The 21,971-nt window shown below is 36.3% G+C and overlaps 1 protein-coding gene across 1 annotated transcript in view; it reads left to right on the forward strand.

The window, feature by feature from the left end:
• Nucleotides 1-21,971, forward strand: part of MYO5C (myosin VC) — a 34,969-nt gene that overhangs the window by 4,656 nt on the left and 8,342 nt on the right. The window contains exons 4-31 of the mRNA XM_068410958.1: nucleotides 271-415; nucleotides 937-1,093; nucleotides 1,660-1,803; nucleotides 2,722-2,803; nucleotides 3,401-3,508; nucleotides 4,043-4,149; nucleotides 4,790-5,055; nucleotides 5,527-5,608; nucleotides 5,951-6,091; nucleotides 7,186-7,311; nucleotides 7,938-8,021; nucleotides 8,934-9,068; nucleotides 9,429-9,526; nucleotides 11,018-11,104; nucleotides 11,197-11,308; nucleotides 12,258-12,469; nucleotides 13,158-13,323; nucleotides 13,725-13,871; nucleotides 14,450-14,614; nucleotides 14,843-14,936; nucleotides 15,521-15,584; nucleotides 16,801-16,981; nucleotides 17,573-17,666; nucleotides 18,498-18,561; nucleotides 18,647-18,727; nucleotides 19,108-19,288; nucleotides 21,403-21,507; nucleotide 21,888. Of these exons, the coding sequence (XP_068267059.1) occupies nucleotides 271-415; nucleotides 937-1,093; nucleotides 1,660-1,803; nucleotides 2,722-2,803; nucleotides 3,401-3,508; nucleotides 4,043-4,149; nucleotides 4,790-5,055; nucleotides 5,527-5,608; nucleotides 5,951-6,091; nucleotides 7,186-7,311; nucleotides 7,938-8,021; nucleotides 8,934-9,068; nucleotides 9,429-9,526; nucleotides 11,018-11,104; nucleotides 11,197-11,308; nucleotides 12,258-12,469; nucleotides 13,158-13,323; nucleotides 13,725-13,871; nucleotides 14,450-14,614; nucleotides 14,843-14,936; nucleotides 15,521-15,584; nucleotides 16,801-16,981; nucleotides 17,573-17,666; nucleotides 18,498-18,561; nucleotides 18,647-18,727; nucleotides 19,108-19,288; nucleotides 21,403-21,507; nucleotide 21,888 (3,429 nt within the window). The remainder of the gene's footprint in view (nucleotides 1-270; nucleotides 416-936; nucleotides 1,094-1,659; nucleotides 1,804-2,721; nucleotides 2,804-3,400; nucleotides 3,509-4,042; nucleotides 4,150-4,789; nucleotides 5,056-5,526; nucleotides 5,609-5,950; nucleotides 6,092-7,185; nucleotides 7,312-7,937; nucleotides 8,022-8,933; nucleotides 9,069-9,428; nucleotides 9,527-11,017; nucleotides 11,105-11,196; nucleotides 11,309-12,257; nucleotides 12,470-13,157; nucleotides 13,324-13,724; nucleotides 13,872-14,449; nucleotides 14,615-14,842; nucleotides 14,937-15,520; nucleotides 15,585-16,800; nucleotides 16,982-17,572; nucleotides 17,667-18,497; nucleotides 18,562-18,646; nucleotides 18,728-19,107; nucleotides 19,289-21,402; nucleotides 21,508-21,887; nucleotides 21,889-21,971) is intronic.

Raw genomic sequence — 21,971 nt, forward strand, 5'->3', positions numbered from 1 at the left:
AAAGTAAATTCAGGGTTTAAAAAAATTCTTACAATAACAAAAAATAGTCTTGGATTTGCAATATGATGTGAGTAATGTTTTCCTCAAGTGCATTTTAACTCATTCAAGTTAACTCATTTTTGTATGAGTATGGACTTGTTTGTTGATCAGGATCTCCTGCCTAGTTTAGAAAATATTGCTACTTTGTATCAGTTTAACGGTTGTTGCCGAAAAGTGTCATTTCATTGAAGTAACCTATGTTTTGTTTCTGTTTTGTACATTTGGTTGTAGGAATAATTTTGGTTGCAATAAACCCCTATAAACAGTTGCCAATATATGGAGATGCTATTATCCATGCATATAGTGGGCAAAACATGGGGGACATGGATCCACATATATTTGCTGTGGCAGAAGAAGCATACAAGCAAATGGCAAGGTTCAGTATATTGCTTAATGTCCATAAACCACACTTCAAGTCTAGTGGCAGTCAGTGTTAATTGTAATTTAATTTAACTGTGTATATGCCATTGGCTATTAAGAATACCTTTGAATGGTTAACTTACCTAGAGGAGGAGTAATTCCTTAACCAGCTGAGGAATTTTTAGAACTCATAACTATTTTCATTCTTGTTACTGTGTGATATGGTCTAGGTAATCCTGCTGCGGCAGGGGGATTGGACTAGATGATCTTTCGAGGTCCCTTCCAATCCCTAACATTCTGTGATTCTGTGATTCTGTGATGAGGGGCAAAACACTGTCTTAGCTGAGTGAATAGCAATGACATCAGCCTAGAGGTCACAACCAAAGAGGAGTGAGAGAAGAACAGATGAAAGATAGAACTGATATGAGAGTTGACCACAGCTGCATTTTCATACATTTGTTTCATATATATAATTCTTATATTTATACATGCATTTTAGACATCTCTGATTTGAACTGTCTGATTACTTGGTTTTAGAAATAACAAAAATCAGTCTATTATAGTCAGTGGAGAATCAGGAGCTGGAAAGACTGTGTCTGCAAGATACGCTATGAGATACTTTGCCACTGTGAGTAAGTCAAGCAGCAATGCACATGTGGAGGATAAAGTATTGGCATCCAATCCAATAACTGAGGTAAGTTTCAGAGAGTAACTGTCAAGTCTGTACACATCAAGCAAAGAATTCTGAGAGCTGCTGGGAATCTTTGTTTGAAATCTTTAGGGATGTTATGGCTGCCTGAGTTAGATATCTGAATTAGAATTTTAGCCTCTGAATGTTACTGATGGAAAGAGGTAGTCAGCTTCAGGAACACCCAGGCGCTCTGCCTAATTTACCAGTGGCCCTTTGGAGGCACTAGTTTGCCTCCAGAGTTTTATCTGACCACATCCTGTTAATTAGATGATGAGAAAACAATATTGAACAAGTTGTTTGTTTTTATTAATTGGAATGGAAACTGGTTAAGGTTCCTTATGGCGGGAAAACATATTTTCTCTAATACTCAGTTTATGTAGTGTTATACTATCTGAGTTGAGGCTTATCTTGAAATTTGGGCCTCAAAATTTAAATCTCTCAGCTCAATGCTGAGATTGATCCTTGAACACCTTTGATTTTAAGAACTTGTAGTCGAGTCATGTTTTGACAAAGTTGTTCTTATGAAAGATGCAAGTAAAACAAATTCTAAAAGTTTATAATTTTTGTAGGCTGTTGGCAATGCAAAAACCACGCGGAATGATAATAGCAGTCGATTTGGAAAATACACTGAAATCAGTTTTGATCAGAGTTACCAAATCATTGGAGCTAACATGAGAACATACCTGCTTGAGAAATCCAGAGTTGTCTTTCAGGTGGGTAAAATAAAGTTAAAAACAGTCAATGTCAATATAGCTACTGTACTATCCTTTACTAGTTTCATATAGGAAATGTTATGTGGAGTTCTGAATAGTACGTCTAATCAGTATTTGATTTATTTTTTAACAGGAGCTAATCTTATTTATAATAAGAAACTAATTTATTCCATGTTCTTCCTTATGTTGAGTGGAGGATATGTCTCGGGGATAATTCCCTGAGATAAGTGCAAGAAGTATTTGAGAAATCTGTGACTTTCAGTTGCAATAGTAACATGTGCCAGTTGTATCTGGAAAGGAACAGCGTACGTAGGGCAGAGGGAGGCTCAGTAAAAAAATGGCTGAAAATTTATAAGGCCAGGGCTTATTGCATGTGACTCATTAAAGTTTCAGAGCATAATTGTGATAATCTACTAAAGAAAGCATTTAATTTTATAAAACTTTTTACGAAGTTTTTAGTAGTGGTGTAACGTTCTAAGTACTGTGAAAAATACTTCTATATATCTGCCCCCTGAAGGATGTTTTGGAAATAGAGAGTTTTCTGAGTTACAACGGGGCAGTGTTTCAGCTGGCACTCCTACACAGTTGTTCGTTACAGTATTTGTCAGTTCTTATTAGTAGATGGTTGTTCAGGCTGAAGAAATTATTAGAGTAACAGCCTTGGGGAAAGAACTCAGCATATCGGTAATGGAAATAAAGTACACTTGAATTTATCACTTCCAAAGCTCTTATTGAAGTCTAAGATGTGCCATTTTAGTATTGGGAAATTTCTTTGCCAAACTTTGTTGCAGCAGAGTTTAGCGTTCAGGTATCATTATCTCTTTATAGTAGCGTGGAATATTGAATGTTTTTGTTTGGTTGGGTTTTTTTTCTTTTTTTTTTTCTTTTTGTAATGGTATTCTTTGCTTTAATTTACAGTCAGAGAATGAGAGAAACTACCATATATTTTATCAGTTGTGTGCATCTGCTATGCAACCTGAATTTAAGCATCTTAAATTGGGTAGGTCTCAAGAAAATAACGTACTCTTCATTTTTGCAGTGCAGTATTTTGAAGATTGGATTTTCAAATGCTAGGATGCTAAGTGCTTTATAGGATAAATCTCACAGACTTACAATGGGACTTGCATTTTTAAGTTGCTTAACTATTAACCCTGCTTGTATTGAACTTGGTAGCCAATCCCTAGTAACTTCAATAGTGCATGATCAAGTACCTAAGTGTCTTTGAAAATCTTATTCTAATACTTTCTGTAGTGACAGATGCCATAATGACAGTTTAGGGGCTTGATTCATTTATCTACAGAGAAGCTTTAATGCCACCTGGGAGAGGCAGACCTTAGGTATATGTTTACTCAGTTTTCGTTCCTGTTTGTTTATTAGATCAAGCATTAAGATTGCTAGGAATTATGAATACTAATTTGTGTCAGCTTAACTGAGTTAGGCACCTGGATTTCTCTCGGAAAAGGGGACCTCCAGCTCATTGCTGATGAGCTGTCATCTGACAGCATCTTTTATTTTCTGATATTACAAGAGTCTTTAACAAGTGGCTATCCTCAGTCTCGAATTTTCCGGGATTACAAGTTTTGCTTCTTATTTACAGGAAGCGCAGAAGAATTTAACTACACAGGAATGGGTGGCAGCACAGTAATAGAAGGAGTTGATGACAGAGCAAATATGGTGGAGACTCAGAAGACATTTGCCTTACTGGGTAAATTCTTGGGAATACCTTTTCTATAGATTTAAAAATTGTTTTTTTTTTTTTCTGAAATGGGCAAAGGCAGACTGTTTCTCAATGTCAAAAACCTAAGTAGTAATAACCAAAATAATTTCTTTCATCGCTTATCCATTGCACTGTTGGTCTATTTTAAAAGTACTAGGCAGGAGCAAATGGCTGTTAGCAATTGACGTTCACTGTTAATGGTCAAAATCACTAAGGGCTGGAGTCTTGGCCCTTAAGCTACATGCTGTGACAGAACTGGAATTGAAAGCTTTGCCCCTATGTGACTTACGTGAAAGCCAAATCAGACTTGGGCTGGCACTTGGGGAGGTACAGGAGTTTATGCCTAATCTCTCATCGGATCAGACAGGCAGAAAGTAGGCGGAACCAAGGCTTTGCATAGTAGGCTGCAGAGATGCTATAAAATTCTTGGCTACACAACAAAGCATGTAATCCAGCATTGTGCTGTATTAATCAATTGTACTGTTTCTGAGTATTTAAAATAATCAAGAATTTTTTTTTTAGGTCTAAAGGGGGATTTTCAGATGGATGTTTTCACAATGCTGGCAGCAATCCTACACTTAGGCAATGTGGCAATAACAGCTGTTGGAGATGAAAGATCATCCATCAGTGTAAGGAAGTAGCTCATTCACATACCAGCATTTTCTTTATATTCTATGCCAGAAATCCTTTAGCAATAGTTTTACTCATCTCTGGAGCTCAGAGCAGCATTAAATCTGGTGTACTACACTTGAGATATTTCTTCATCTTCATCTGTATAGAATGACAGGGAGTGTCTATGTGAATCCTGTTTTGTGCCCAAGATCAGAAAGTCCAAACAAAATGCAAAATGTGGCTTAAGAGACCCCCATATCCAACTGATCCATAGCTGTCGGAGAAGCCATTTAGGGCTATCTGCAGGATACAGGAAGCAGAGCATTGTCAAAGCTGCTCAGAATGTGTCCTGGCAGATTATGCAAGTCTAAAAAGCAAGGACACCTGAACATAGACTAAAGTAACTTTTTCCTTCAGTGTCTTAATCCAAAGCATCTCATCCAGTCTAAGTTTTTCTCTTCTATATCAGGAGCTCTATCCAGTATTATTTGCTTTAGCTCTTCTTGATGTTTTGCCAGACGAAGAAGTGAACAGAGCCCCTTGTCTATCTAAAAATAAAAGTCATAGTCTGATGTCAGTGGTGCCAGGATTTCACTGTCTAGACAACAGCTAAAGTATTAAATGTAATCTAATAATATTTATTTATCTTCTTTAAAGCTGGAAGATAAACATCTCAATATATTCTGTGAACTTCTGGATTTAAACTGTGACAAAATGGCACAATGGTTGTGCCACCGAAAGATTATCACTACCTCAGAGACTGTAATAAAGCCAATGACAAGAGCTCAGGCTGTTAATGCAAGGGATGCTCTGGCAAAGAAGATCTATTCTCATTTATTTGACTTTATTGTGGAAAGAATTAACCAAGCTTTGCAGTTCCCTGGCAAACAACATACTTTTATTGGTGTTTTGGACATTTATGGGTAAGAATGTCTCTGGAAACAAATTTACTTTAAGTTGTGCCTTTTCTTTGGAGTTGATAAGAGGCACTTTTCAATTTGTGCTGCTAATGAATTTGAAGAGTTTTGTTCTACTAAAAGGTCGTAGTCATGTAAGTTCTTTAACATCCGGAATAGTGGAAGTGTTCGGCAGCTATATATATTAGTATTTTTTGTGAATGAGGTTTAAATTTAAATTTTGATATGATACTTTTAGATTTAACTCTGGATTTTTTTTTAGCTCTGCTGTGTCTGGTAACATTAACTTCTAGGGAAGTTTTGAAATGCCATAGCATCTTCGTTAGTCTTATGGCTATTTAATTTTCTTAGAAATATTAGGATAGCTCAAAAGTCTTACAAGGATACTACCATTTGTATTTAACTGTCAGGGTTTTTTTTTTTTCTCCAATACCCTTGCATCATCTTATTTTTTTTCTTATTCAACATATGTTTCAGCTTTGAAACGTTTGATGTGAACAGTTTTGAACAATTTTGCATCAATTATGCTAATGAAAAACTACAGCAGCAATTTAACCTGGTATGTTCTTTTATTTGTTACAGTTCCTTATCTTGTGTTGCTTCAGTTTTGAAGTTATCAATGATGGATATTAGCAAATGCTATTTGTATTTGAGTAATGGATATTTCTGGATAATGGCTATCCAGTAATAGATAAAAATATTTTTGTATATATACATACATACACTTATATATAAATGAAAATTTCTAAGTTTATTTTCTTACAAGATAAACATACACTATACCACAAAATATAAAAATATTTTGTTTCTATGTTATATATACAATCACACACTTGCACACATTGTATATATTTGCTTCTTTAATCGTACCCTTACATTTTCGTAATTTTCACATATCTAGCATGTCTTTAAACTTGAACAAGAAGAATATATGAAGGAAGATATTCCATGGACTTTGATAGACTTCTATGACAACCAGCCTGTCATTGACCTTATTGAAGCTAAAATGGGGATTTTAGAACTTCTGGATGAAGAGTGCTTGGTAATTTAAAAATTCTTGTATTTACGAGCTCATAAAAAAGCTTGTGGGTTAATCCATATTTTGTTCCTTATAAATGGGAAGCAGAGCAATTTCCTCATAAAAGAAGCATTAATGTGTTTGGCCTCTATTTGGTAATTTTAATTGTAAGCCGCTTAAGTCTATTGTTATCTTATAAAATTAAGAACCTAAAGCTAGATTCTTACCTAGAATCTAACCCAGCAATGAGATTTCTTCACTGTGAGGGTAGTGCAGTACTAGAAGAGGTTAAGCAAAGGTGCAGTGGGATCCCCATCCTTGGATACTCACCGGATTTGAGTTCAAACAGAAGCTTGGTGTTGGTGGTAGTCTTGCTCCGACCAGGAATTTGGAGTACTCAGTCTCCAGGGGTCTCTTCCACCAATATTTCTACAATTCAGTTATTCCATGAGTCACTAATTCTGCTACAAAGAAACAGTCTTCCTTTCCTTTTTTTGTAAGTTCTTGTTGAATGCACCAAACTTACATCTTCACTTTTTCTTCTTTAGTCTTACTGTTTTTTCCTCTGTGCTTCTCTCCTGACTGTAGCAATTCCTGAATCTGTATTTTTTTCTATATATGTAGTTCCCTTAGGCTTGCGAACATATTGAAGTAGCTTTGTCAGTGAAGAACAGGGCAGGAGAGGTGAGCGCTCTTAAAATAATCTCTAAGAGGTGCTTTGGTGATATTGGCAAGTGGCAGTTCTCAGAATCCAAACCATGGAGTAATATGGGAGAAATTAGAGAATATTCCCGAACTCATTAGCTTATCTGTTGTTCTGCTCATTAGCATTCTTAGGGATCAGATTGTCCCTGATTGCAGGTAGCATTCTCTTAGGACAAAATGATTTATGGCTCATCAGAGACTTAACTCTACTTAACATAAGTATGACCTTCTTAAAATAATTTGCTACAGGGAGCCACTGGCTATTCTGAAAAGACAAAACCTGGTTGTTATCAGACCTTGTAACTCACTGACGGTGCATTATTTAGACAGGATTTTTTGATAGTAAGCAGTTCTGCTGTTTTTAACAGTCCAGCAGAGTTTTATTAAAGAGATTGCCCTTTTCATTTTCACAGTTACCTCATGGAACAGATGAAAACTGGCTTCAAAAGCTATATAATAATTTTGTCAATAAAAACACACTCTTTGAAAAGCCGAGGATGTCAAACACATCTTTCATCATTCAACACTTTGCTGATAAGGTAGAGTGTAAACAATCCAGTATTATTGCATCCTGTTTCTAGCAGTAGCTCATTCAGGAAAGAAACAAACTTATGAAATGGAGGAAATATAGTAACCACACTTGTTTGGAACTTCTATAAAATCTATCTTCAATGCATAGTACTATTTATTTATTTATTGGTAATCCTGCCCGTAACATGCCATTTAAACATAAGTGCTTAAGATAATGAATTTGAGAGTATAAAAATCAATCATCAAGGTAAAGAGGCAGAAAAAGAGTGCAATGTATAAATAAAATAGCTAAGATGGTAGTCTGTACACATTTTAGTCTGTTATTTACATTTCAAATGTAGTATTCCTTTTTTGGTATTGGATTTGAAATCATAGAATAATGAAGAGATGAGGAAAGAAATTCCTAACGAAGGCAGAAGGAAATCACAGTTGATAGTGGATTCTGACAGTTTGTCCTGCTTCTAAATTTGCAGTATGCATGTATGAATGCTTGCCATAACGAAACTGGTAAAAGCAGTGTTTCAGGCTTCGTGTTTAAGACCTGTTGGCCACCACAGCTTAGAGAGTAAAAATTATTGTTTTGCTAACTGTTCATGTATTGCTGAAAAGTTAATGATTTCACACATTTGCACAGGTAGAATATAAATGTGAAGGATTTCTGGAAAAAAACAGAGATACAGTACACGAAGTATTGATTGGAATCTTGAAAGAGAGCAAGGTTTGTGAATAATCAGTAATGATTCATTTTCTGAATACCTTATTTTAATGGAATTCGTTCAGATCTGATTTTAAAAGATTTGTTCTGATAAAAAGATTTTTTCATAGGTTGAATCAATTAGTTTAGTCTTAATTTTTATTAATATTCTACAAGTGTGTATTTTTAATGTCGAAATAACATACAAGATAGAAAACCACAGTATTCAAATTTTTCATATATGTGCATTTACTTTGCTAGTTATCTCAGTATCTTTTGTTTTCTTAATGTCTCCCTTGAATAGCGTTTTGGAATCCCTGAAACTGAACAATTCACTTAATTTTTTCTATTCTATAGTCATTATATGCAGCTTTGATAGGTGGCGTATTATTAACAGCTGCCTTTGTTTATTCTTCAAAAGAGATTAAGAGAATGTCAGGTCAGGGAAAACATCAGATGTCTCGTAAGTGCCTGCCACTTCCCATCTGCTTGAAGTCCCTGTCCCTTTGATGTCTACAGCCTTGAGACTGCAGGATTACTATTAAGAAGATAACTTAATCTGACCAAAAAACATATTCTTAATTTAAATCAAACATTGCGAAAATGCAACATTAAGTGGTCTTATTTTTTAACTCAGTTCTGTGTTTATGTCCATGTTTGCTCATATCGAAATAGCTTTTGCAGGCCTACCTAACAGCTGTTGAGTTTTGTCTGTGAAATGTGGAAGTGCTTCATAATAGACTCAGAATTGTTGCAACTGTTTCTTCAATTGTTGTTTGTTTGTGGCTTAAAGATCTCGTTCCAAGTCCTGCAATACCTGGCCTAAGCATTAAGATGGATGGGTTTTGCATTTTACGTTACAGTAGGTGTAATTTTTATTTAAATGTTATTACAGTTTCATAGTATTTAACTGTGATTCTTTCACCACACTTTTAGTTTCATCTGTGTGCAAATTTTTTTCAAGACAATCCAGTGTCCATTTCACCTTTCAGTTCAACTATAAACATCAAATCTGCAAGACCTGTTCTCAAGTCACCTAACAAACAACTCCGAATGACTGTTGGCAGTAAGGTACTACATAAACATGCAGTTATGTGATGCTCATACTTTCAGGGAAGTGTACTGGGCAGTCTGAGACTACGATGCTGTATTCTGTTACTATTCACAGGGGACTATCCACTTTTCAGTACAGCAAGGGCCAGCCACAGTGCGGTGCTCCAGGTCTGGGTATAAGTAGGTGTGTTTAGTTTATATCTAGGAGACTGTTAGGTACAGCAGAACTGTTACATTTCCTGCGTTTAAGATCTAAACCCTAAGAAAATCTCCCAGTGTCCAGCCAAAACCTAACAAAGAATTAAAAAACTAAGATTTTACTTTTTCCTTAGCTGTAAATGTTTCATTAGGAAAACTGTTATGTCTGATATTTTCTAGTTCCGGAGTTCTTTGTCTTTACTGATGGTGACACTCAATGCAACCACCCCTCATTATGTACGATGCATAAAGCCAAATGATGAGAAGTTGCCTTTTGAGTAAGTATATAAGTGATATGAGCTGTTACATTACCTTTAAAATTAAAAGAGTATTTTTCTGTTTCACAGTAGCTGCATGTCAACAAGCTAAATTCTTATTGTTGAACAACTTCCCATACTGAACATATTTTTCCTTTCAGGATAGCTGGAGTAAAAAAATATTGTCGTCTTACAAAAATAGAATCATTCAGTAATAGGTATTGATACCTTAAAAATTCTTTATTATCCTAAATTTTTTCAAGTCAGATATTAGTGTTTGTGTCTTTGTCATAACATTTTTAGGGGAAAGGTTATCCACCTTTGATTTAAGTTAATGGATATTTTATTTAGGTATGTTTGCTCTTGTACAGTATGGATTAGCACCAACTCTCATTTAAGGAATAAAAGCCCCTGCCATTCTCTTTTTGAACTTCCCTTTTGTCCACAGAAATATTTAGAGGAGCTTTAGAAGTCAGAAAAGGTATGAGCAATGTTGAACATAGCCTTGGCTTTTTCCCACAATTTTATGTCATTTTAATATTAGAATACAATCATATATGCCAGGTAGTTTTCATAATTCCTGTGTCTAGCTTGATAACCCCTGACTGTAAGTAGGAGTTAACCTCGATGCAGCTATTGGTCTGGTTTGTGGGCAGACATGTGGAATCTAGTTTCAGTTACACGGCTTTTAGCTGGAAGGTGGCATAATGACAAATGAAATAAAAGCTTTTGTTATATCTTAGTAGGAGGGAAGAGGCAAACTTTGATTCTAAATTAATTTTTTTTAATTGTGTTGGTCATTTTCTTGAAGCCAGAGAAAATCTGTCCATGCAAAACATGTTACAAATGGCACCGTTTCACTATTGCTGCAGCGAGACCTTATTATTCTGTGTAGTAGCAATGGGGGGGGAAATAGCTTGGATAAGATAAAAACATGTCTGAATTAGACTAGAAGAGCTTACCATAAGTTTGTGAAAGAACAATATGGTCATCTGTCAGCCACGGGGATCTCTTAGCCTAGTACTGGATCGACTGGAGCGTAATGCTGTGTGGGCATATCAGCTCTAGTCCAGAATTGGAAAGGATCTTTCCATGCCTTGGACCCAGATATTCATGAGTAAATCCTGGTTTATTAATAATCAGTGTGCTAAAGAGTACCTAGAGGGAGTTATTTCCCAATGGACTGCTGAGGGAATTTATTTCTGTGTATGTTTTGAGCTGAGAGTGGCATGATTGTCACTTGGTGATATGAGCTTTCACAGTTAATATTGAAAAGAAACAAGACTTTTTGTAAGAGAAAAATAAATATAGTCTTCCTTTTGTTTTGAGGCAGAAAAAGAAAACCTAGATACTCCCTATCACATATTAAAAAAACCCAAGTAAGACACCGTATAAAAAGTAGGCAACCCAGCATCCTACAGGCAGAAATAGAAATCCAGCTAGTAGAATGGTTATAATTATTATAGCATGCCAAACCCAGCAAAAATGTAAACTATAACTCTGCTTTTTTAGGTTTGATTCAAAAAGAGTGGCTCAGCAACTGCGAGCATGTGGTGTTTTGGAAACTATTCGGATTAGTGCACAGAGCTACCCATCCAGGTAGAGAGAGCAGTGGGCCTCCATATGTCAAAAAATACTTGGGTGTCTCTTAAATGAATTGCATTTGCATTTGCTAACTTTTACTTTTTCAGGTGGACTTACATTGAGTTTTTCAGCCGTTACAGCATTCTTATGACACAGCAGGAACTCTCCATAAATGATAAGAAGCAGATTTGCAAGATTGTTTTGCAGCGACTAATCCAGGTTAGTTTCTGTGCACTGACCCATTATGTATTCTAGCATCGATTATAAATAAAAGGTCTCTTTTGCCAAGAGTAGTATCTCACTCCTCAAATAGGAAAGATATTTACATTACGGCCATCTTTCCTGAGTTATTGTGTTGCACATAGACTTGCGAGTCAGTAACCTTGTGTTGTGACACGGTCATGACTTGGCTGTAGACAGATGATTTAACCTCTGTGCTTAATATATTCAATTGTAAAATGGAAGATATTCTATCTATATTTATAAACCAGTGAACAGTAAATGGTATACATTTGTCAAGTATTAGATGTTTACGCACACAAGAGGGCTTTTGGTGGTGGAATGCAGCATATTGGAGAACTGTTCTAAAAATGTGCTATTTTGCATATTGCTTGTGTTTTTTAGACAAGTCTGTAGTGACGAGGGTGGTCCAAGTACAGCCAGTGATTCAGGTCAGCATGTCAGGACTGAGTTCAGACTCAGGGATGTATAAGACCAAACACAGGTGTACTTACAACATAGCTCCGACACGGGCCAAGGGTGAGAGCCTGAGCTTGAAAGCAACTTCTCCCCTGAGTTTTTGCTCACATAGCTTGCTGATTCAAGGCCAGACATGCACCAGAAGATAGCATTGAGCCCAAGGAACCAGACTTATAGGAGGGAGTGAAGAAGTTGCTTTCAAGGCCTTGATGATAAGTCCAGATCCTCCCTTTAATTTGAGATCTCTAGGGTGTGATTTTTTGGATGTAATTCTCTGGTTTGTTCCTGCTAAGTGGATTTTCCCCTCATATACTCTTATCAACAAAGAAGGTAGAGAGGATATTCTTATTCAGCAAGATCGTGTAATTTCAGAAGAGCTTGCCTGAAGTGGCAATTCATAAAAGGAAGACAGTGTCTGATCTACAATAATAAGCTAAAAACTTAATATACCTATTGTTTTCTTTTTCAGGATTGTAACCAATATCAGTTTGGGAGAACAAAAATTTTCTTCAGAGCAGGACAGGTTGCTTACTTAGAAAAACTGCGATCTGATAAACTGAGACACGCATGCATCATGATCCAAAAGAGTGTTCGAGGGTGGCTGCAGCGGAAGAAGTTCCTTTGCATAAGACAAGCAGCTGTTATAATACAGCAGTATTTCCGGGGGCAGCGGACTGTACGGTACTTTTGGCTGATAAATGAATTTGCTGTTAGGGCATGCCTGAAGGAATAAAGAAGGTCAAACTAACACCCAATGCTAATTTGGAAGTGTAGTTTTTATGAAAGAGCAATTCAGCTTGTATTTCCATTTTCTCTTGATTGTAATTATGGGCTTGAAAATGTTCAGGTTATTCAGCTGGTATGAAGAAAGTACTCCAGCAGATTCAAATGTTGTCTGCCGGATTCTGGAGAGGCCTGTCTATCTGTAAGCTCAGTCCTTGGCTAATGATGAGTGACACGGTTGTTGGCTTTGGCTTACTGCTTAGCTTCAGAGCCAGAGAAGAAATCAGGTAGCAGAAAGGAAAAGTAATTTACAAGGGTCTACAAATTAGTATGTACAAATTATTACGAGGAATTATGCAGCAGAGAAACTGCACCAGTCATTCACAGAGCAGATTGAGAGGAAGATGGCTCTATGTAGGCTTTGAAATTTTCGGAGAGACCATCCGAACAATTGCTTGTGGAACAGATTTCAAAGATTGTGGATAGTTCCCTCTCTTTCACTTTGATTGAAGAAAAAGCTGTGTTTTAGATAGTGGATGTCTGTTTTCAGTGTTTTCTTTTTTGTGTGTGTGATTTGGCTGACCAAGGGAATGAGCATGAGAAATCTAATGTGACCTAAGTAACCTTTATTGTCTTTTGAATTAAGGCAAGCTGTAACTGCAAGAACTCTGAAGCAAACATGGGCAGCTATAATTATTCAGAAATACTGTCGGGGTTACTTGGTCCGTAGACTTTGCCAGCTCATCCATGTGGCTGCTGTAACAATTCAAGCTTATACAAGAGGATTTCTAGCAAGAAAAATATATCGGAAGGTACAGCCTATCAAAAATTTTATTTCGGTAACTGGAAACAGCTACTGCTCTGTAAGAAAGATGAAGACAAGGGCAATGATCCCTCATACTTTACCTTTTGCATGTCTGGTTCTCATATCTTCTACTCTGTTTTTATATTGTTACTATAAAAATACTGATACACAGTAGCTAGATCTAATCTCTGAGCTCTGAAGAACTCTGTCTGATTTATACTTGGTGCAGATCATTTAGTGTGATTACTACAGTGGTTCAAATGTGTCTGCAGCCTGGGTATTTCAGTATTTTGATACTTCCTTGAAAAGCATTGTTATTACCAGTGCATGTAGATTCACAGAATGTTATAATTGATGCTGATTGAGCCATAGATAATTACAGACAGATGTTAATATTTTACTTTAAAGATGCTTGAAGAACACAAGGCTGTGATCCTTCAGAAATATGCCCGTGCATGGCTTGCTAGGCGCAGATTTCAGAATATTCGGCGGTTTGTATTGAATATGCAGCTTTCCTACAGAGTTCAGCAACTGCAGAAAAAGATAGAAGAACAGGTGAGGGGCACCAGTCAGTTTATGATTTGTACTCATTTTTTTATCATATCTGTTTTACTCGGAGAGTTGACTAGAGGCTTACATGAATTACAATATCCATCCTTTACTTGACAAGACAGGAGATATGTAAGGGATATGGTCCTTTATAATAAACCACTAGTATTCTTCCTACATCGAGGGTTTCCTTATATTTTTGGGTTAGTTGTGACTATGAGAAGAGTCTGCAATGAACTTTTTTTTTTTTACCATTTCTTAAGTAGTCCATCCAATCTCTGGATGGGATTACTTGTATTAGGATGAAGGATGTGTGAGATACTGCTCTGGTGCAACATATTTAGTAACTTTTGGGAATTCCGTATTATGTTTATTTTGCAGCTTAGTTTTGAGAGCCATACCAGCCAAATCATCTTTAAGATGGTAGCTTTAATCTAATTGATGGAAACAATCCTTGGTTGAAATAATCATGACTGATATGGGATGGTCAGCAAAAATAGGTCAGGTGCTTCCTTCAAAATTCTATTAAACAGTTTTAGATGTGCATTTTTCTGTTTTCTTTTGATCTGTCTTGCTCGTTGTAGAGTAAAGAAAATCATGGTTTGCTGGAACGATTGACCAGTCTGGCTTCAACTCATATGAATGATGTGGATACAATTCAGAGACTCGAATTAGATCTTGAGAAGTTAACTGCTCAGAAGAGAACATATGAAGAGAAAGGGAAAAAATATAAAGAGGATAGTGAACAGGTAAATTTTATTTGCCATCTGGGTGCTTTTATTTTAGTTTAAAGAATTTTTTCAGTTACGGGATTTATCAAATGCATGATTGGAGAGTTACTAAGTAACTTCACTTTTGGAGGGGGGTGGTAGGGAAGGAAGGGAGTCCATATATGCATGTTAAAATGTAAGACCTTCTGTGACCTATTTCTTCCTCCTTTGTAATTTGTATATTATGCTTACTTTTTGTGTGTACAGAAAATCTTAAAACTTGAGAATCAGAATAAAGAATTACAAGAACAGAAAGAGATGTTAGAAATAAAGCTCCAAGAAAAAACTGAGGAAATGAAAGGTACAATAACTAAAAGGAGTTTTAAAGAAGTTATAAAGGAGTTATAGTGGGGGAAAGTTGTAAAGTCAGGTTTTCAGCAAAGGTAAATTACTTTTGTTCTAATAAAAGCAATACAAATGCTGAATTTACAGCAAATTAAAAGTTGGTCCTAAGCTTCTCTTGCTTAGAATGTGTAGTGCAAATGCTTTTAATTTAATAATTAAATTAAATCTGTTCTTTCCATAGCAAAAGCTCTCTTCCTATTATGTTTCCTGTCTCATACACATGCATTCCTTCAAAGTGTCGCTTTGTCCTTGGTTCCTTTATTATACTGTTTTTATGAATCTGATTTCAAAGGACACAGGCAGCACATGAGATCAAGTATATTTTAGATGAGTAACACTTTGGTGCTTCAGAATCTTTCTATTCTATAGCATTACTTGTAAAATTTACTGTGATGATTTTTGGCACTTGAGAGTAATTTCAGCCTTAAAATATGTTAAGGATTGCTTACTAAAACAAAACTTCTCATTATGGTTATACTGTTTTAATAAATGCACATAGTTGCATGAAGTTCTTTGAAATATTGGAATTTTTTTTGACAGAGAAAATGAATGACCTCACGAAGCAACTCTTCAATGATGTACAAAAAGAAGAAAATCAGAGAATGTATGGAATCTGAATTTTATTGCTTTGAAACAGCATTCATTTTTTTTTCTTTTCCTGCCTTTCTTTCTCCTACTGTAAATGTATTGTGCTCACATTGCTTATAAATCTGTCAGTGTTCTTGGACATTAATGCTAGGACTGAAGTACTTCATGTACAGTTGAGGAAAAGCAGATGCTTGTTTGTGGGTCAGTCACATGCAGGAAATTATATTGTAGAGTTGAGACTGTTCTTGCTTTTGCAGTTTCCTGTCTTTTCATGTGCCTTTCTGAGAATAGAAAGGCAACCCTTGATCATAATGGTTTCTTTGGAGATACCCTCAGAATTCAGTCAGGGCTGGAAGAGCAGCTCATGACCATACCAGTCAGAATTCCTGTGAAGTGAATATTAAAGGACAGAATTGAAAGATTCAGCTTGAAGGAGAGGCAGTGTTTGTAAAGGACATTTGGTTAAAAATATAGAGGAAAACCTCCCCACCCCCCCCACTTTGGTATTTCATTGCAATATTAAAAATCCTGGTTTTTAGCAATAAATGGATGTCACTTTGCAGCATACTTTTCTCAGATCAAGTGTTTATTTCTCAGGAACTCTTTTCCAGTGTAAGACAGAGAGCCTTAGGTGCCACATAAATGCTGTTCTCTGAAGTGTGAAGAGTGCAATCAGTTACTGTTCCCTAGGGTTGGAAGCTGTGTAGTGTTTCAGCTCAGTCTGATTTCAGCTGCAACAACTTCAGACTATACTAAGAGGATTTCTTTGCTAGTTTTTCTGCTTTGCCTGTTAGCTATGTTATGTTGGAAGCCAGTTCATTCAAGCAGGGACTTGTAGAAAATGGAAGGCTTCTTCCGATGTGTGCCTGAGAAGGACACAGGGCTTTCTGTTGCTATGTTTTTCTTCAGTGCTGATTGTGGCCATAAATGTAGTGGAAAGTTGCTCAGGTAGGCTAGCTCTTGAAGAGTTAGAGAATTAGCATTTAAGTGGAAAAAACTCAGTTTTGCTTTGAATTCGGTCCCAGTATCTGAATTAGATGTCGTGAAATCCAGGGACATTCTCATCCCGTTATCATCCACTTTGTAGATTGATTCTGAGGATGCAGGATAGCATTTTCTAGTAATTATGGTTCATTTAAGTTTTCTTCAATGTCCTTCAAGTTAAAAACAAAGCCCACTCTTTCACTTATGAATGTAGGAAAATAAAACCACCTCTTCGTTGTTTTGTTTAGGATACTTGAGAAAAATTTCCAAAATCAGAAGCAGGACTATGAAAAGGAGATTGAGTTGCTCAAGGGAGAAATTAAGATTCTGAAAGAAGAAAAAACTCAGCTACAGCATCAAATTCAGCAAGAAATTGTCATTCAGGAAGGCTTGAAAATGGAAGTAGGACAACTTACAAAACAAGCACAGGTAAAGTATGACACATTTAATTTTGGAGTCTTTGCTAGGTAAAGCAAGTAGAAAATGTGGGTGTTTTATTTATAGACGGTCTTCACCATTTTTTTTATCTCCAGTGCATGTTTAGAAAAAGTTGTTGTCAATAAGCTATATTTGATACACCACTATGTTGCGTCGTTTTCATGTAGTACACAATAGGAGCAAGTTACCGCTCGCAGAAATAAGTGCATGTTTTGAAGAGTAATTGTGCCTGAATATTTATACCTTTAAATGTGTGGATCTTTTTTTCTTCCTTTTTCCAAGAAAGTATTAATTTCTCAGGGGATTTTTCATAAATGTAGTTTATAAACTGACCCTGAAAATACCACTTTTGTGTAAAGTCACATTTTTTCTCTGAGCCAGTTTCATGACATAAAACACATATGTTTTCACTACATCACTTTACTGTTCTGCTCTGATGCCTGAGAACGGGGTGCTTTAAGCACATTTCACGCCTTTTACCATATCAACTTGTTCTTAATTATAATTATCTTTATGATTTAACTGATACTCAGCCCTTGTTATTCACTGCTTGTCTCAGTCTATAATTTTTGTCTGATTCAGAAAATACCTGAGTTGCAAAAGGAAATTGAACTGCTGCAGACACAAAAATTGGATGTTGAAAAGCAGGCCCAGTCACAGAAGCGAGAATTGAGGGGTAAGCTACATCTAGATAATTCAGAGAACTTAGCAAGTACAATGTGAACTGATTTCTTCCACGTTAGCTTTGACAAAACACAGTTCTCTTTCCCATCCCATAGTGATTTCATTCTATGCATACCTTTACTCGCAAGGGGGGAAAAACCCAACAGGTGAGTTTTACAAAGTGATCACTGAATACAGAGATCTGGGATACCCCTTTGAAACAGCTCTGATTTCAAACATTTCTCCTTTGTGTTTAAAAATCAATACTAATAATTTAAACTTCACTTAGAATTTAACAAATAGCTTGTAGGGACCCAAGAATACAGAAACAATACATTATCTAGCTTTCATTCATCCTGTCTTTAGCCTTAGGTTCCAATAAATGTCAAATACACTTAAATAATGTGCTGAGTTGGGTTCTCTTTGGGAAAAGGTACTTAATAAGAAGCACTACTGTTGTGCGGTTTGTGCAATGCTAACAATGGCATAGAAGAGCAAGCCTGTATCTGCAGCATTTAATGTAGTAACCTAGCACTAGATGACAAATGATCTATACAATTCTAGCAGTTGTCCAGATTCAGAACAGAAAGATGTAATTTTGCACTGAAAGCTTGATGTGTTTAGAAAAAAACAGTATTGGTGGTATACCTATCTCATGCACCTTACATGTCCAGAAGTAGAACCAAGTCCCTCATTGTATTCTTGTAGTAAATCTGATATATTTACTGAGTACTAGGAAAGAACCTTGTAGATTTAGGAGGAGGTTGCTTTGATTTTGATAATCTAACTTAATTTGAAATGTGTGGAGAAAATTATTCATGTAATAAACTTTGTTTTTTCCCAGAAAAGATGTCAGAAGTTACAAAACAGCTTCTTGAAAGTTATGATTTTGAAGATGTAAGAAGCAGGTAATTTTGTTCTAAGATCTCTTTAAAAAAGCTTAAGAAATGCATTTTGTCACCTGCACACTAATGATACTGCCTTGTATTCTAGACTCTCTACAGAGGATTTGGAACACTTAAATGAGGATGGAGAACTGTGGTTTGCTTATGAGGGCTTGAAAAAAGCTACAAGGTTAGTTCAGTTCTTAAGTGTTTTCATAACTCCAAGCTGTGATCTAGAAAATAAACAGAAAGATCAGTGGGTAACTAATTTGACAGTGCAATACTGAACATCTGTTTAAGAAATGAACAAACATTACATGACTGGCTGAGCAGCTTAAAATCAGTTTAATAAACTTTTAGTAAGTCAGTGAGATGTGTGTATTTGTTAGTCGGGGAAGTGTGTTTCCTCTGAGATATCAGGAATAACTTTCAACTCCCTTAATGCACAGGTGAGGTAATGGAATGTCTGCGTGTTAACCACAGTACTTTGTTTTCACTTTGTATTAAACTTGACCCATTGCATCAAGGTCATACCATATCTGCCATGTTCTTTCTCCATTTTTTTAACAGAGTATTGGAAAGTCACTTCCAGTCTCAGAAAGAGATATATGAAAAGGAGATTGAAGGTTTGAACTTTAAAGTTGAACATCTTAGCCAAGATATTAATCATCTACAAAAATTATTTCGAGAGGAAAATGACATAAATGATGGTATTCGACTTGAAGTTAGCAGGCTAACTTCAGAAAACCTGGTAAGGACAAGGTGTAGTAAAGCAAAGTATGTTTTTGTTACTTAGTAGTACAGTCCAAATGTGTTTGTGGCACAAAGCCCTCAAAATCTTGTGGTCATGTCCTTGAAATCTCAAGGCTGGAACAGATACGGCCATCTAAGATTGCACATCCATACAGGCTCTTCCCCTGCATGCTGGCGTAGTGTATTAGGAGACAGACAAATTTATTGTCTGAGTGTGCAGCTTATTGGGCAGCCTCACAGAGGTTTTTTCCCTTTTCTTTTGCATAAACCCAAATTGAGATTTGATTCTAATCATAGAATGGCAACCATTTTACAAATCTGACTTGGTGCGTAGTGCACACACAGGCTTTGGCTTCTGCTGTTGTTAGCTAGGGAGACGCTGAGAGTCTTCAGAATGCATTTGAACCCTTGTATGCTTATGTGACTGAATATTGAGATTTTTATAAACGATGTTTTGAACTTCAAAATGTTGCCAGGGTGTCCATTGCTGAGCTCATACAAATATTTTGGTTGTGCTTTTTGCAGTTTCTCAACAATGCGAGGAACTTTTGAGGGGTGTAATAATTTCTACATATATGCAGCTTTATACTGAAAGTCATGAAGAAACAAGTATTTATTCAGGTTTTTAATTTACACAGAATTTTAACTAAAAAATGAATCAGAGGTTTAGCAGTGACCAGAAAGTTAGCTCACCATACCTTTTTTAAATACCTACCTAATTTAAACTTCTTGTCTGATAATTAAAAAAAATAGCTATTTTATGGTCAGGCCATATATTTTTCTGATGGAACACTTCTGGTATTTCAGACTTCATTAAAAGCATTTTTGTGATACTGTAACTTTCTATGGGTCAATATTATAACAGTGTACTGGGTGTGTCTGGGATGGGCTTAACTTTGTAGCACTCTGTATGATGCTGTGTTTTGGATTTGTGGCTAAAACAGTGTTGATAAAATGACAGTGTTTTGGCTGTTGCTGAACAGAGCTTGCACAGTGTCAAGACCTTTTGTTTTTTCCTACTCTGCCCTACCTCAACAAGTTAAGCTGGGGGTGGGCAAGAAGTTGGGAGGGCACACAGCCCGGACAGCCAACGTGAGCTGACTGGAAGGGTATCCCGTACCGTATAATGTCATGCTCAGCTATAAAAACTGAAGTAGAGGAAGAAGAAAGGAGGTGTTTGGCTTTATCTTGACCTAGATGTTTTCTCACTTCCGCTCTTCCTATTCGCTTCCCTGTTCTGCTGGGGCGTGGAGTGAGGGTAGGGAAGGAGTGAGCATCTCTGGGTGCTTGGCTGCTGTCCAGCTGGGGTCAACCCACAGCAACCAGCTTCAATTTTCATTGTACTGAGGCATTCAAATTCAGAATTTAGTTACTTCATTCTTTCTCTGTAGTCAGAGGACAGAAATTAGCATCTTTTTCTCAGAAGCCTCTTTAAAGCTATTTCTGTCTCTCAGGTTGACAGGTTCTATGATTTGATAGTGAAAACCAGATGCCTGTGGGATTTATGGCGGTTACAGATCTGCGCCGTCTTGAGGCTCTCCCCACCAGAGGGCAGCTAAGCATATCAAGTTGCTAACAAATTGCAGGCAAGGCTTAAGAGTCTAATTATTAGTACTGTGTAAAACCTATCTAACACAAGGAAGTGCTATTATTCCACAAAATAGTATCTACCATATTATTTTTCTGCTGAGTGAACAATAACTAAAGAAATATTTTCAAAACAAAGTTACTAAAATTGAAAATATAACAAAAAGTTACTTACAATGTTATTTTTAAAAAATGATTTTATAACATATTGAGTTTTTTTTCAATGTTAATTGAGCTAGGGAAATTAAAGTCACAGTATCGTGTCCTTTAAATTAGAACAGAAGAATGGCAGTACTGGGCCAGTCCGAACATTTAGTTAGCTCACTATTTCATTTTTAAGAGTGGCCAGCAGCAGATACCTCCAGAAAAGTTAAACAAGTCAGGCAAGCAGGTAGTACTTCCTCACATGTCTCCCCAGTCTCTGACTATTTGCAGTTGAAGGTCTTCCAGTGTCATAGGAACTACTGCAGACATTTGAAAAGAAGAAAGGTGCTGAAATACACAAATCTCCTTTTTCTCTAAAAGGTGATCCCAGATCTTAAACAACAAGTTTCTGAACTTGAAAATCAAAAATTAGATCTTGAAAACCGTCTTCAAGAACAGACTGTAAAGTTGAACGGTAAAGTACCAGTATGGTCCCTAGACTTATATTTGTTTAAGATGATCATGATGAATTCTCTATACTTGAATTTTTAAAAGCTGAAGCGATATAACATGGTAACTTCATTGCTTTATTACTTACTTTCCTGCTAGTAAAATGTAAGAAACATGATGAAAAAACGTGTTGTATAGTTTATATCTCTGTTATTAAAGAATAAAATATATGCAAGTATGTGTATTTTTTCTTAACCTTTTTTAGGTCATTCAGTTCTATGATTTGGATGTCTGCAAGTGTATTCAGTGGGGCTCTGCTAAGAATATGTGTAATGGAGTATGCCCTCTGGAAACAATCATAAAAAGGAAAAGTGTTTTGGAGCTTAAGGCTGTACTCTATGAGGTGGACTTCAGAGGGTGTTGAAAAATTCAGTGTGGGAGACAGAGGGAAAAGTTCTTGCTGAATTTGCTTGTTTGAAAGTTCTTCTCAATTTAGGAAA

Source organism: Nyctibius grandis, chromosome 11, assembly GCF_013368605.1.
Source record: "Nyctibius grandis isolate bNycGra1 chromosome 11, bNycGra1.pri, whole genome shotgun sequence".
NCBI lineage: Eukaryota > Metazoa > Chordata > Aves > Nyctibiiformes > Nyctibiidae > Nyctibius > Nyctibius grandis.